The 16,838-nt window shown below is 40.7% G+C and overlaps 1 protein-coding gene across 1 annotated transcript in view; it reads left to right on the top strand.

Annotated features, from left to right (window-relative positions):
- Positions 1-15,918, top strand: part of LOC124871981 (E3 ubiquitin-protein ligase SH3RF3-like) — a 170,260-nt gene extending 154,342 nt beyond the window's left edge. The window contains 3 exon segments of the mRNA XM_047371630.1: positions 3,807-4,132; positions 11,457-11,830; positions 13,590-15,918. Coding sequence (XP_047227586.1) covers positions 3,807-4,132; positions 11,457-11,830; positions 13,590-13,758 — 869 coding nt within the window. The 3' untranslated portion in view covers positions 13,759-15,918.
- Positions 15,919-16,838: the final 920 nt, after the last annotated feature.

Here is a 16,838-nt window from a genome sequence, read left to right as displayed (position 1 = left end):
ACACTAACTGAAATATTTCAGGTCTTTTATTGTCTTAATACGGATGATTTTGGCATACAGCTCATGAAAACCCAAAATTCCTATCTCACAAAATTAGCATATTATTAAAAGGGTCTCTAAACGAGCTATGAACCTAATCATCTGAATCAACGAGTTAACTCTAAACACCTGCAAAAGATTCCTGAGGCCTTTAAAACTCCTAGCCTGGTTCATCACTCAAAACCCCAATCATGGGTAAGACTGCCGACCTGACTGCTGTCCAGAAGGCCACTATTGACACCCTCAAGCAAGAGGGTAAGACACAGAAAGAAATTTCTGATCGAATAGGCTGTTCCCAGAGTGCTGTATCAAGGCACCTCAGTGGGAAGTCTGTGGGAAGGAAAAAGTGTGGCAGAAAATGCTGCACAACGAGAAGAGGTGACCGGACCCTGAGGAAGATTGTGGAGAAGGGCCAATTCCAGACCTTGGGGGACCTGCGGAAGCAGTGGACTGAGTCTGGAGTAGAAACATCCAGAGCCACCGTGCACAGGCGTGTGCAGGCAATGGGCTACAGGTGCCGCATTCCCCAGGTCAAGCCACTTTTGAACCAGAAACAGCGGCAGAAGCGCCTGACCTGGGCTACAGAGAAGCAGCACTGGACTGTTGCTCAGTGGTCCAAAGTACTTTTTTCGGATGAAAGCAAATTCTGCATGTCATTCGGAAATCAAGGTGCCAGAGTCTTGAGGAAGACTGGGGAGAAGGAAATGCCAAAATGCCAGAATCCAGTGTCAAGTACCCACAGTCAGTGATGGTCTGGGGTGCCGTGTCAGCTGCTGGTGTTGGTCCACTGTGTTTTATCAAGGGTATGGTCAATGCAGCTAGCTATCAGGAGATTTTGGATCACTTCATGCTTCCATCTGCTGAAAAGCTTTATGGAGATGAAGATTTCATTTTTCAGCACGACCTGGCACCAGCTCACAGTGCCAAAACCACTGGTAAATGGTTTACTGACCATGGTATCACTGTGCTCAATTGGCCTGCCAACTCTCCTGACCTGAACCCCATAGAGAATCTGTGGGATATTGTGAAGAGAACGTTGAGAGACTCAAGACCCAAGACTCTGGATGAGCTAAAGGCCGCTATCGAAGCATCCTGGGCCTCCATAAGACCTCAGCAGTGCCAGAGGCTGATTGCCTCCATGCCACGCCGCATTGAAGCAGTCATTTCTGCCAAAGGATTCCTGACCAAGTATTGAGTGCATAACTGTACATGATTATTTGAAGGTTGACGTTTTTTGTATTAAAAACACTTTTCTTTTATTGGTCGGATGAAATATGCTAATTTTGTGAGATAGGAATTTTGGGTTTTCATGAGCTGTATGCCAAAGTCATCCGTATTAAGACAATAAAAGACCTGAAATATTTCAGTTAGTGTGCAATGAATCTAAAATATATGAATGTTAAATTTTCATAATTACATTATGGAAAATAATGAACTTTATTGCAATATGCTAATATTTTGAGAAGGACCTGTATACCCAATCATGACACTCACCTTTTTCCAATTAACCTGTTAACCTGTGGAATGTTCCAAACAGGTGTTTTTTGAGCATTCCACGACTTTCCTGTAAAAAAGGACCTGTAAATGGAGCATTCCCAAAGGGCTCAACTGTTTACAAACAAGGAAGGTGGCTAGGTTCTGCTGCTTGAACACATAGTCTAACAGTTTAAGAAGAACATTTCTCAACATACAATTGCAACGAATTTAGGTTTAGATTTCATCATCTGCAGTCAATAATATCGTCATAAGATTCAGAAAATCTGGAAAAATCTCTGCATGTAAGCGGCAAGGCCGAAAACTAACATTGAATAGCCGTGACCTTAGACCCCTCAGGAGGTACTGCAATAAAAACCAACATCATTCTGTGATGTATAGTACCATGTGGGTTCTCCAAAAGCAAGCTAAAACTCTACCATGCAAAGCAAAAGCTATTTATCAACAACACCCAGCTCGGTTCTCTGGATTCGAGCTCATCTGAGATGGACACGTGTGCTGTGATCAGATGAGTCCACGTTTTAAATTGTTTTCCAAAAGCATGCATGTCGTGTTCTCCGGTCCAAAGAGGAAAAGGACTATCTGGATTGTTGTCAGAACAAAGTTCAAAAGCCAGAATCTGGGGGTGTGTTAGCGTCCATTACAGCTGACCCCTCCCACCCTGGACACAAACTGTTTCAGACTCTCCTCTCTGGCAGGAGGCTGCAGTCCATCAGGACCAAAACCTCTTGCCACAAAAACAGCTTCTTCCCGTCTGCAGCTAGCCTCATTAACAAGGCCCTGGTCCCCCAATGACACTTTCCCCTTGCAAATAGTATTAATATCTCACCACATGTAAATACTATTTCATTTAAATTTATATTGTTGTTATTGTATATTTTTAATATTTGCCACGGTGCTCTATTTTTCCATAACATTCCTACACAACTTGTTTTGGTTTTTAACTACATATTTCCAAATGTATTTATGTCAGCTGTATGTTTGTCTGTGTGTAGCACCGTACAACCAAAGCAAATTCCTCGTACATGTGAAGCAATACTTGGCAATACATTTTTTCTGATTCTGATTGTGATGCCATGGGTAATTACACATCTGTGAAGGCACCATTAATGCTGAAAGGTACATGCAGGTTGTGGAGCAACATATCTTGCCATACAAGCAACGTCTTTTTTAGGGACATCCCTGCTTATTTCAGTAAGACAATGGCAAGCCGCATTCTTTACGTGTTACAACGCCATGGCTTCGTAGTAAAAGAGTGCAGTCCAGACCTGTCTCCCATTGAAAATGTTTGGTGCATTATAAAGCACAAAATATGACAACAGAGACCCTGACTGTACATAAAGCAAGAATGGGAAAGAATCCCACCTACAAAGCTTCAACAATTAGTGTCCTCAGATCCCAAATGCTTATTGAGTGTTGTTAAAAGGAAAGGTGATTGTCATAATGTGGGTTTCTGTTGGACCAATATGCGGGGAAGAACTCCTGAAGCTCGAAGTTTGCAGGTAAGACGACACTTTATTGCTCATGGCTGGACACGGACAGGGTACCAGGCGAGCACACAAACACAAACAACACATAAGGAACCAACGGGGAACAAAGGAAACAAACGGGCTTAAATACAAAACTGGACAGCAGGGGGATCCAATGATACACGTGACCAGACAATCAGGGGAAAACACAGAACAGGTGTGGGCTTGGGGTGCAGGGAGACAGAAAACAAAGGACTAGACCAGGTAAAATAACAAAACACAAACTCAAGAACTCAAAACACAAGCAGGTATGACAGTGATGTGGTAAACATGGCCCTATCCCTGCTTTTTTGGAACATTTTCCAAGAATCAACACAGTCAAGTTTTTACACCTAAGAACACTACCAGCTGTTAAGCATAACGCTGGTAGAATCATCCTGTGGGTCCATTCCATTGACACATCTTTAGCTAAATTGGCTTAGCTTTTAGGATTATTAGGTGGTTCCTTTTTGTCTTTTTAACAGACCAAATGTACATTTAATGTGAATTTCCTACTGCTGTTTTTATTAGTGTATAAAGTGACCATTCCTTTCCTGACTGCATAACTCACAAAACACCTCTTACTTAAATGCACAATTCAGTTACCATAGAAGAAGTGTGTGTTAATGTGAAGGTACTAAAACAAAAAATGCCTTTATGATTGCAACAGCAAATCACAAGACAGCTTATTAAATATAATTGTCAGACAATTATATCCTCATTTCATCTATCTTAGAATAACAAATGCCTTTGTTTGTGTTTTAGTCCACAGTCCTCCTGCTGGGAGTCCAGAGCGCCCCGCTGTGGCTAGCTCCCCTCTGCGTCCTCAAAGCTCCTCTCCCTCACGCTGCCCTGGCCATTCAGGTCGTCCTCTCTCCATGGTGTCTCCAGCATCTAGCTTAGGCCCCTCCCCGCTCTCCTCCCCGGCTTCACGGCCCATCCTCCCCCTCGCCTCCCCTCTCTCCTGTCTCACACCTCCCAATATCTCAGCAGTTTTCCTCAACGGTGAGCCAGCCAGTCCGTTGCAGCCGCCTTCTCCTGGTCCCTCCCATGCTCCCATCCAAGGCGCCCTGGCACCCAAAGTGGAGAAGGTAAGGCTTATGCCCAGTCATAATTTAAAGACAACTTCTCACCAGAATTACATATTATAAGTTATTGACTTTTATTTTCACCAGAAACTAAGGAAACGACTATTAACTATTACTGTTTTTGAAAAAGAAATCAAAACCACAGGGCCTTGAAAATAGCAAACATCTTTTATGTCAACATGTACAGCACACTCAACACTTTACCTACATTCACAATTGGTATTAATGTTTATGAATGAGAATACATAACAAGAACAGTATTAAAAAGGCAATACCTTGTACTAATCTGACTGTTCTTGACTCCAGACACTGTTTTCCTCTTGTATATCCTACCCCTTATGATTAAATTAACTTGCCAATGCCAAGTTCAAAAAAGTTTTTATTCAACTACTCCTTATCCTTCTTGTTTTTGTGGGCCTGTATTGTACAAGTTTTACATATGCGAATGTGCACGCACTCCATGTGTAGACTTGCTTAGTGTCATTTGCCCAAGGCTGTGGTACAACTGCTCAGCGGACCCTCGTGCACCAGAAGTGAAGGATGTCGCGGAAAGCTTGCATTTGTCTCAGCTCCATTTGTTTCACTGTTGGCCTCACTCTTTGGGACAGCTAATCTAACTACATGGCTGCCTGACAAACAGCTCATTGACTGTGGAACAGCATGCAGAGGCTTTGTTTACATCAGAGATGGCCTGGAATCTTTCTGTGAAAGCTCAACTCAGAGTTATATCCCACATTTTGATCATATTACAAAATGTTGGGTTGATAATTATTTTATCTACTCATTTGAACTCAACACAGGAGTCTAGAAAGGTCTGGAATTTAATTATCTTTTCTGGATACATTTGGAAGGAGGAGCATTGAAAAGGATTTGTATTTCCTGACATTTTTCCTATCCCGTTGTCAAACCGTTTAATCCATCCGTCCATCCTTCCGTTTCTTTGTCCATCATCCATCTTTTCATCCCTCTGTCAGTGTGCTTTAGAACAATTTACAATCTTGAAAAATAATGATAATTGATAAATAAAATGTGTGGAACCCTGTCACAAAGTCATGAATTCATATTTCAAATCTGAATTCCCCCTCTGCCAAATATGCTCATAATCTCCTCAAACATGTCATCATTTTAAGATTAACAGGTGTCCATATCTTACTGTCATTTTATGTTTTGGCTGCTTTGAGCGCAGGAAAGAAGAGATATTGGGTCGGGACTTTAGTGTGACCCTCACACAGTCACACTTTGCTTCAGAGGAAATGAAAAAGCAGCTATGCTGACACTTTAGGTTAAATCTGTGTTTGACACGCTGTCTGGAGCGCAGCTGCTGTTACAGACCATACTGGTCTGGATGCTGCACACCAGTTTCCAAATAGTCTATACTCACAGGGCAGCTGCCAAGGAAAAAAGCTGTCAAGAGTGCTCTGAGGATTTCAGGGCCCGAAAAGTGTGCCACATGCCTAGAAACGTGGTGGAGAAGGTTTAGATATTACATGCTTTAGTTTCCTTTTAAACTGAACTGTGTTGCATATATCTTGCTTTTTATGTTTTCTTTTGTATTTCTTAAAAAAAAATACTGTGTGTCCAATTGAACTTGAAAAGAGTTATGAAATGTTTCCAGCTTGGTCCACAGAACTGTTAAGACATGAGGTTGGTGTAATCCCTAAAAATTAAACAGTTCTTCAGGTTTTATCCTATTTCATTCCTGGACTTTACTTGGATTTCCTCCCTTTATCCATCATCCTCTCCACTAATTGTATCAACCCTGAGCTGTGTGCTCTTGTTTTTCAAACATGGAGGTAAAACTCCAGTGCACACTTCATGTAAAATAGAACCCTTTTTCTATATTGTAATTGTGCTGACATGTGTTTCTTACATTATATATTAAAGAAAACAGCACAAAAACAAACAGGTGAAGCTAAATGATGCTGAGGCATTTACATATGAGTGAATGCTGCTCTCTGGTGGTTTATTTAAAAACAGCACCAGCACGCATGTGCGAGTGTGTGCTCACTCAATAAATAAATGTCCGTGAACAGACAGTGATAGAAAAGCACAGCAAATCACAGGAGGCAGATTAAGCCTTTAAGACAGCAGATGAAAGAAAAGAGGGAGTGATTATTCACTTTTGTGCCATTTTTAATCCACCATCCACCTCCCTTCTTCTTTTTCTCTCTCTAGACACATCTGTTCTCTTTATCTTCTACTTTCTACCCCCTTTTCTTCTATTCTCTTCTCTTCCCTTCTGCTTTTCTTTTTTCTTCTGTCTGTATTAAATGCATCTTCAATTTGACCATTTTCTGTTTGTTTGGTATTGTTTACATCACTGTCCTCACTTCCATCTCTGAAATTAGCATTCAGTCAGTGTTATTTTTACAGGAAGAAAATGTGTGCTGCCATAGCTCTGAGCGTTTTTGCTTGTGTGTGTGCATGTTTTACTACCATGCCACACTCCAAGCAGCTGTACATTATTCTGACAGCGAGCAATAAAAGCTTTGTGTTTGATTAGGAGACAGCAGACAGGAAACACTAAAATGTCTGTATTTGGAGAAAAGTACATATTTTTGGAGTGAATTCTCTTCAAAGATAACAGGGAAAGCTATCTTTGGAGAGCAGGGGATGCAGTTGCCTCTTGGTTGTAATCCTGCTGAGACAAAATGTTTTCACACTCTTTCTGAGTGCTTTGTTGAACACTTGTTTATGTGCATCCCTCCTCTGTGCTAAAGCTGCAATTGAGGAATGTGGATTGTTTGCGGTGATGCTTTTTGTTTTGGTCTCCATGAGCTACGCTGTGTAGGTTGTTTTAACAGGAACTTGGGAAGAATGCCAACTACTGACATCAGTCTAGTTGATTTGGTTGTTTGTTCTGCATATGACAGATGAATGTATCAGCTAATTTTGCTTCACCAAACAATCGTTACCATGACTGGGTAATGAATGTCAGTCAATGAAATGAACTGTAAAATGTTGTTTGGAAGATCATTAAGCTACATTGTTTCAGCAAAATTTCCCATGTACACTCTCAACAGCCAGCCTTAATACAGGTCCTTCTCAAAATATTAGCATATTGTGATAAAGTTAATTATTTTCCATAATGTCATGATGAAAATTTAACATTCATATATTTTAGATTCATTGCACACTAACTGAAATATTTCAGGTCTTTTATTGTCTTAATATGGATGATTTTGGCATACAGCTCATGAAAACCCAAAATTCCTATCTCACAAAAGCACAGTGATACCATGGTCAGTAAACCATTTACCAGTGGTTTTGGCACTGTGAGCAGGTGCCAGGTCGTGCTGAAAAATGAAATCTTCATCTCCATAAAGATTTTCAGCAGATGGAAGCATGAAGTGCTCCAAAATCTCCTGATAGCTAGCTGCATTGACCCTGCCCTTGATAAAACACAGTGGACCAACACCAGCAGCTGACACGGCACCCCAGACCATCACTGACTGTGGGTACTTGACACTGGACTTCTGGCATTTTGGCATTTCCTTCTCCCCAGTCTTCCTCCAGACTCTGGCACCTTGATTTCCGAATGACATGCAGAATTTGCTTTCATCCGAAAAAAGTACTTTGGACCACTGAGCAACAGTCCAGTGCTGCTTCTCTGTAGCCCAGGTCAGGCGCTTCTGCCGCTGTTTCTGGTTCAAAAGTGGCTTGACCTGGGGAATGCGGCACCTGTAGCCCATTTCCTGCACACGCCTGTGCACGGTGGCTCTGGATGTTTCTACTCCAGACTCAGTCCACTGCTTCCGCAGGTCCCCCAAGGTCTGGAATCGGCCCTTCTCCACAATCTTCCTCAGGGTCCTGTCACCTCTTCTCGTTGTGCAGCGTTTTCTGCCACACTTTTTCCTTCCCACAGACTTCCCACTGAGGTGCCTTGATACAGCACTCTGGGAACAGCCTATTTGTTCAGAAATATCTTTCTGTGTCTTACCCTCTTGCTTGAGGGTGTCAATGGTGGCCTTCTGGACAGCAGACAGGTCGGCAGTCTTACCCATGATTGGGGTTTTGAGTGATGAACCAGGCTGGGAGTTTTAAAGGCCTCAGGAATCTTTTGCAGGTGTTTAGAGTTAACTCGTTGATTCAGATGATTAGGTTCATAGCTCGTTTAGAGACCCTTTTAATGATATGCTAATTTTGTGAGATAGGAATTTTGGGTTTTCATGAGCTGTATGCCAAAATCATCCGTATTAAGACAATAAAAGACCTGAAATATTTCAGTTAGTGTGCAATGAATCTAAAATATATGAATGTTAAATTTTCCTCATTACATTATGGAAAATAATGAACTTTATCACAATATCCTAATATTTTGAGAAGGACCTGTAAATCTGCTTGTGTTTGTAAACACATTTCACATTGCATGGTTCCCAGTTTTGCTATCTGTATGAAAGAAGGAATGTAGACTACAGATACACCCATCAGTTTTGTGGCCAAAATAACTTTGACCTGCTGATACTGTTTTTAGACTAATCCAATACCTTCTTAAGAACAACAAAATGAGAAGATAAAAGGAACTTGAGCAGCCATTAATTGTTTTTACCAGAAGAAGAGGTAACTTTGAACCTTCTGTGTGGGATAGCAGCCACTGTAAAACGTGGTTTAATAATTATGACAAAAAATTGTTTGGGGCAGACTATTTAAACGTGTTATTAGCAACCAGCATGGCTAGCAAAACTGAAACTCTCTGTGTATTTCCTACTGAACACAGATTCTTATTTTAACTCCTAAATTTCCAAAAGACTGTCAACATTTCAAAATCCACAGTTTTTCAAAGCTCAGGTTGAAAAAAGCTAGAAACCTTAATGAACCTAAAACATGTAGTAGAAGACAGTTTCCTTTTAAATAGCTTCTTATATCTTTCTGCTTCCCAATACTGAAAATAGCAAAAAATAGCGAATCTAATAAATAGGCACAGTTCAATATTAAAACACATAAATTTGTTTTGTCTGTCAGGTATTTGAATACACACTGCTCAAAAAAATAAAGGGAATACCTAAACAACACAATATAACTCCATGTAAATCAAACTTCTGTGAAATCAAACTGTCCACTTAGGAAGCAACACTGATTGACAATCAATTTCACATGATGTTGTTCAAATGGAATAGACAACAGGGGGAAATCTTTGGCGATTAGCAAGACACACTCAATAAAGGAGTGGTTCTGCAGGTGGGGACCACAGACCACTTCTCAGTACCTAAGCTTTCTGGCTGATGTTTTGGTCCCTTTTGAATGTTGATGGTGCTTTCACACTCGTGGTAGCATGAGACGGACTCTACAACCCACACAAGTGACTCAGGTAGTGCAGCTCATCCAGGATGGCACATCAATGCGAGGTGTGGCAAGAAGGTTTACTGTGTCTGTCAGCGTAGTGTCCAGAGCCTGGAGGCGCTACCAGGAGACAGGCCAGTACACCAGGAGACATGGAGGAGGCCGTAGGAGGGCAACAACCCAGCAGCAGGACCGCTACCTCCACCTTTGTGCAAGGAGGAATAGGAGGAGCACTGCCAGAGCCCTGCAAAATGACCTCCAGCAGGCCACAAATGTGCATGTGTCTCACAAACGGTTAGAAACTGACTCCATGAGGAAGGTATGAGGGCCCGACGTCCACATATGGGGGTTGTGCTCACAGCCCAACACCGTGCAGGACGCTTGGCATTTGCCAGAGAACACCAGGATTGGCAAATTCACCACTGGCGCCCTGTGCTCTTCACAGATGAAAGCAGGTTCACACTGAGCACATGTTACAGACGTGACGAGAAGGTTGTGGGTTCAATTCCAACTTCCTCCTGCCATAGGTTGATGTGCCACTGGGCAAGGCACTTAACCTCAAGTTGCCTACCGATCTGTGTATCGGTGTATGAATGTGTGAGCGTTAGTGAGTGCAATTGGGTGAATGTGGCTCTAGTGTAAAGCGCTTTGAGCGGTCTGTATGACTGGAAAAGCGGTATATAAGTTCAGTCCATTTACCATTTACCATTTACCATTTACCATTTACAGACGTGACAGAGTCTGGAGACACCGTGGAGAGCGATCTGCTGCCTGCAACATCCTTCAGCATAACTGGTTTGGCAGTGGGTCAGTAATGGTGTGGGATGGTATTTCTTTGGAGGGCCGCATGGCCCTCCATCTGCTCACCAGAGGTAGCCTGACTGCCATTAGGTACCAAGATGAGATCCTCAGACCCCTTGTGAGACCATATGCTGTTGTGGTTGGCCCTGGCTTCCTCCTAATGCAGGACAATGATAGACCTCATGTGGCTGGAGTGTGTCAGCAGTTCCTGCAAGATGAAGACATTGAAACTATGGACTGGCCCGCCCGCTCCCCAGACCTGAATCTGATTGAGCACATCTGGGACATCATGTCTCGCTCCATCCACCAACGTCACGATGCACCACAGACTGTCCAGGAGTTGGCGGATGCTTTAGTCCAGGTCTGGGAGGAGATCCCTCAGGAGACCATCTGCCGTCTCATCAGGATCATGCCCAGGTGTTGTAGGGAGGTCATACAGACACGTGGAGGCCACACACAATACTGAGCCTCATTTTGACTTGTTTTAAGGACATTACATTAAAGTTGGATCAGCCTGTAGTGTGTTTTTCCACTTTAATTTTGTGTGTGACTCCAAATCCAGGCCTCCATTGGTTAATAAATTTGATTTTTGTGTGATATTGTTGTCAGCACATTCAACTTTGTACACAACAAAGTATTCAATGAGAATATTTAATTTATTCAGATCTAGGATGTGTTATTTGAGTGTTCCCTTTATTTTTTTGAGTAGTGTACATTTCAGTTGGCTCAAATTTCTGTAATAAGAATAATTTTTTATGTGAGTTTGAGATTAAATTTTGAGATTTTTTTTTTTTTGCAAAAGGCTATAATGATCCAAATAAAGTGAAATATATTACTTTGTAGTGAATCTATACAATATATGGATTCCTCTTCAAAATTTATTTGAATAGTTGAAATCTTTCAGCTTTTTGGTGATGTTCAGATTTATAAAATGTACATGGAATATGTCATAAGAGAATAGAACGTTGGCAATAATGTGAATTGTCTTGTCGGAGTAGATTTAGGTTTAGCCAGCTCTGAAATCTACAGCAGTTCACTTTTAATATATTTTAATATATTTAATATGCCAAGTCCTAAATAATTAGTTTTGATGAAATACTGGAAATAAGGTGAACCTTGCCTGTGTCTGTATTTTCTGTGTTTTATTGTCTCTTTAATTCATATTTTATTAGAATCTTACTTTGTGTAAAATTTCCAGCCCTGACTTTATTTTTCCCTCTCTCTGTCCTTATCTGTCCATCCTCAGAAGGAGAGAAAAGCAGCAGGTTTGCTAAAGCTCTTGTCAGTGGCTGCAGCCAAAAAGAAACCACGCTCACCCCCTTCCTCTCCACCCACACATGACCCCTTGCTGGCAGGCCAGGGGGCTGGGGCCACCGAGCCAACCCACCACCCTCACCACCTTCATCACCACGGCCGCTCGGGCTCCTGTCCGATGGCGTCACAGGGCCGAGCCGGCTCGTGCCCAATCGAGAGCGACATGGCGGGGGCAATAGGGTTGGAGCCTCTGCACAGGAAGTCCGGTTCCCTGGACACCAACTTCCCCATGTCGCCTCCAGCAACACGTGCTGGCAGCGCTATAATGGTCCTCCGGCCTGAGCCCAAACCTTTGTCGAGAGAGAGGTGGGTCTGCGAAAACCATGCACAAGTGCACAGTAAATGTACAGATACAGATACTTCTAGCTGAGCAACAGCACTTTTAAAGGCTTGCTCATCAGCCCACATCAACAAATAACAGGAAATATTTTCTGACAGCAACTTTCTGGTAAGAGGAATTTGGCAGCAGGATTTAAAGTAGTCCTGAGAGATTAAGTGATGACTAAAGCATGACTGAATGAAAACAGTTAGAGGCACCCAGAGGCACTTTCGTGAGCCTCTAGATCAAAAATACAACTAAGGTTTTCTGGATGGGACACTTAAATCCATTAGCTGCAATCTCTGTTTATGTCAAATTACAACCCCAGACTTCTGTGTATTTTTATGGTATTTATACGGTATTTTATGTGATATAATAATAAGAATAATAAGAATTATTGTGAAGTAAAATATAAAAATGGATTTAAAAAGTTTCAAAATAATCAAAATCTAAAAGGTGTGGCTTGCCCCATTCATCTCATACTTTGTAGCAACATCTTTTGCTGCAATTACAGCTGCAAGTCTTTTTTTAAATTTCCGCCCTCACACATGAATATGGTTTGATCTAAATCATCGTCATGCATCGTCCTTCCCTGAAGCTGAACCTCCACCACAGTCTCAAGTCCTTTGCAGCCCTCAACACGCTTTCTTCCAGGAGCAACCAATATGTAGCTTCATTCACATTCGCATTCTTTCTAACAAGCATCCCTGTTCCCACATAAGAAGCTGTGTCTGTCAGTCAAATAGGACACGTTTATGTCCTCTGTATGGTTTGTGTCAGACTCTAGAAATGATGTTTTTAATTACTTTTTGTTTCCAACAGCAGCTTTTTTCTTGCAATTCCTTCATAAAGACCAGATTCCCAGAATGCATGGCTAACAACAGATTCCCTGCAGATCCTTCAGAGTTACCATGGGCCTCTTGGCTCCTTTTCCAATGATCTCATAGGTTGACCTTGGTATGTTGGCTGTTGTCCTCTTCAATGTTTGCTCCTGTTTTCTAACAAACCTCTGGAACATTCATGGAATAGCGGTAGTTTTTACCGAGATTAAATTATACATAGGTGGACTTAATGTAGTGTTTTGGTGACTTCTGATGGCAGTTTATTGCAATGAATTTTATTTATGGGTATCAGGGGGAGGGGAACTAAAAACAAAAGCCCGCCATACTTCTTACATTGTTTTTTGTAAAATAAAATTAAAAATTAAACCCATGATTCTCTGTCCCTCAGCTTCGCAATTATGTTGTACTTTGTGTTGTACTGTACACATAAACTTTCTCTGTATTATACTTATTTTTAAAATCTTTAGAACTGACCAAAATAACCTTTAATAAAAATGTAATACTAATACTCAAACATGATTTTACACACACGTTTTTTGGCCTCTAGAGAGACGCACAAGTACAGGGACTAAAGTTATGTCACAGAACATTGGGGTGGAATGAAGTAGTGTCAAGTAGTGTGTATCATTACTGTAAAAAGAGCTGGGTAGTTGCTTATTTTTTATAGAAAAAAATGCACACTGCTTTATCTGTTGTGTGTGCATGACGGCAGAAGTACAAATGTGTGTAAACATTCAGCATATTTAGGTGACAAGAATGTTGCCACAGACAAAGTTAAACATCAGAAAATACTTTGTGAGAATAGTTTTCCTAAATTCATTAAAAACATTATAATTTTAGTAATCTGCCCTAATTTAATATTTTTTTTTTAAAGTTGGTAAAGGCTGTGATGATGTCTTGGCAGGTATCGCGTGGTCGTTCCTTACCCGCCTCAGAGTGAGGCAGAGATTGAACTGCGGGAAGGGGACGTGGTGTTTGTTCATAAGAAGAGGGAGGACGGGTGGTACAAAGGCACCCTGCAGAGGACGGGACAGACCGGCTTGTTTCCCGGCAGCTTCGTCGAGAGCTTCTGAGCTGTGAGAAGGGGACCAAAGAGTTTGTTCCTGTTTCAGAGTCACACACACAAAAACAAGCTACACGAACACATGCAGCATTTAGTTCGAGGTTGGGCTGACATTGGTTTCCCAGATTCATTTTTTCCTTTGCTGGATTAAAATCCATCAAATTAAAGGTTTTGTTTTTTAACCTGCCTTAAGAAACTTACTCTTAGAGAATGAAAGGAGAAAAATACGTTTTTACCTTTCTTCTTTTAAACATGGCAAGCAATACGCAAGTTTTAAATTAATCCATGTTTGAAGCAACCACAAATCGTAATAAATGTCAACAGTTTTCAGAAGTCCATATTAGTCCAACTAATTCACATACAGTTCATTTAGCACACAATGCCTCCTCCACAATTATTGTGTAACATGTAAAAAGCCTTAAAGTTAATCTATTTTTTATTGCAGTAGCATAGTTTCACACTGAATAAATGAGAAAAATCCAACCTTAAATTGGAGCACATTCAGTTTATTCATGATATTAACACATTACAGGCCACCTCTAAAGGTGGTCCGAACAAAACAGCCCTCAGTGTTTCTTGATGTTGGTCAAAAAGATTTTTCCAGAAAAAAACACCTCCTGTCCTACTATGACAAATGTAAACATGTGACATCTGTAAAATTGGAACTTTAAATGGAACTGTGTGGTGTGTTCAGATAAGACTAAGAGTGAGCTTTTTTGCAATGAACACTTTAGGTTAATCTGAATATGAGGAAAAGCACCTACTGTTAGATAAGGTGGAGGATCTGTGATGCTGTGGGCCTGTTATTTAACCAACGGCCCTGGGTACCTTGTTGAAGTGCAGAAGACCATGAACTATTTAAAATATCAGAAACTTTTAGATAAGAAATCTTTTGGCCTCTAGTGGAAAACTGACATTTTTGTCATTGAGCATTATAACAGAATAATTATCCAAAACATATCAACACAGTAATGGTTAACCAGAGACAAAATTACCCCTTTTCCTTGCTATCCCTATACCAAAGAACTAGTCAGTGTGACTCTGATGGGATTTTCTTACCCTCTAAATACAACTAAAGGTTTCATTTTTCTCAATTTGTCATTGTGAGATGATGCCACTGCAAAAAAAGGCACATTTCTTTAAAGACGCAAAACACATTTCTACCAGGGATGCCAATAATTTTGGAGCGCACTGTAGGACACGCAGTCCCGGCTTTAAACCAGCCCAGCCTCCTGGATGGAGTTTACAGACAACTTGTGCTCCGAAGCTACTGAAGGCACAGACTCAAAGAGCACAGAACAATGAGCCATGCCTCCCAGATCTCCTGTTTGGCATTGTCCACCAGCAAACATTAGCACAAAAATTATTAGCTCTGTTTTTCCACTGAGACCTCAGAACTTGAATCCGGGTGCTGTCTTCGTTTGAGGAGGAAACATTCACAGCCAGGCAATGAGGGAAGAGCGTGAGGCTGCACTCCGGGATCTTCTCGTCTACTCTGTGACAGCGAGCACACGTTTGGTTTCAGCCCAGTATATGTTGACAATGCATGTAGCATTATTATGTTTCTTTTTATATGTTGTAATAGGTGTTTGTGTTGTCCTGCTGTGATGATCTGTCACAACATTTTATTTAAAGAGAAAATGCAGAATTAGGACATCCCATTTTTCTATTTATATGTCTTACATGACTAAGAAAATATTGAACTTTTATTACATTTTATTTTTTGACTCTCAAACCCCAATTTAACTTAAAATAGCTGGCTTGTTGAATGTACAAAGAAACAGAAAGTCACACTGAAACTCCTCTACAGACTTTATTTGTATTTGTAAAGTTTTTTTTTACTTTGAGATTAGACACAAAAGAAATGCACTTGGTAATATTTGTTACAACCTGCCTCTATACCTACATATACAGTATTTGTAGTATTTACGAGTCAATGGGATTTTCACCACATTTCAACTACTTTTTAAACAAGTTTTCTTTTCCTGCCAGCAGGCGCAAACTAGCTGGACACAATAACAAAAGCTTAAAAACTCAAAATTTTACTTTTGAAAAGCTTGGAAACTCATTTCTGGAATCATTTATCATTGAAAAGGTCATTTGTTTTAGGAATCAATTTAGAAAAGTAAAGGTATTTATTATATATATTCATTAAATACAGAATGATGTATTTGAGCTGTTTTAGTTTGGTTAATTTTGATGACACTGACTTGCAGCTAATGAAAACCTAAAACAGTTTTTATTAGAAAACCCCAATACTGAATAGGAGCAATAAAAAAAAAGGATCATAACATAACAGAAATGGTATGTTTCAGTTTTGGCCGACGCAATCATGAGGTGACTTGACAGTAGTCCAGCAGACAGTCACTAACACCCTCCTCAAGGAGGGTAAGTTACAAAAGGTCCTTGCTAAAGAACCTGGCAGTTCACATAGTGCTGAATCCAAGCATATTAATAGACAGTTGAGTGAAAGGACATAGTGCAGTGGAAATCCTAAAATCCGGTTTCTAATAAAAGTTCATTTTAGATGTTTTTAATAAACAAATGTAAGCCTTCTGTGAAGTATACCCATATACTCTACAGTATATGAACTCAGTCTCTGGTCAGGGCTCCTTCTGCATGAATTACTGCATTATTGAAGTGTGACCTGAAGGTGATTATTCAGTGGCTCTGCTGAGGTGTTATTGAAGCTCTTGAAAACAGCTCACAAATTGTTTATAAGGTTTAGGTCAGGTCCTTTCACACAATTTTCCATTTATATGCTTGGATATAGCAATCTGTGAACACCCGACTTCTGTAGCAACTTTGTGGTTTACCCTGGAGGTTGTCAATAAATATATCCTTGACAGTTTGAACTCAATAACTGTTAAAGTATCAATGTTACTCTAATTTATTGAGTTGCAACTGTAGAATAGAGGGTTCCTGGAAAAACTGTTAACGTTTTTATTCAGCCACATTGTGAGAGAAAGTTTAAAATCTTTTCTTCAAAACAAAGTTTCAGCACAAAAAAAGAGGAGCCTGGATCTAGTCTAGTTCCCCTTTTTTATATCAAACCTTTTCTTCCTGTTTGTAAAAGCACAGCAAAGCTCT

This window comes from Girardinichthys multiradiatus, chromosome 7 (genome assembly GCF_021462225.1).
Source record: "Girardinichthys multiradiatus isolate DD_20200921_A chromosome 7, DD_fGirMul_XY1, whole genome shotgun sequence".
Lineage (NCBI taxonomy): Eukaryota > Metazoa > Chordata > Actinopteri > Cyprinodontiformes > Goodeidae > Girardinichthys > Girardinichthys multiradiatus.
This window is presented reverse-complemented; position numbering and strand designations above follow the sequence as displayed.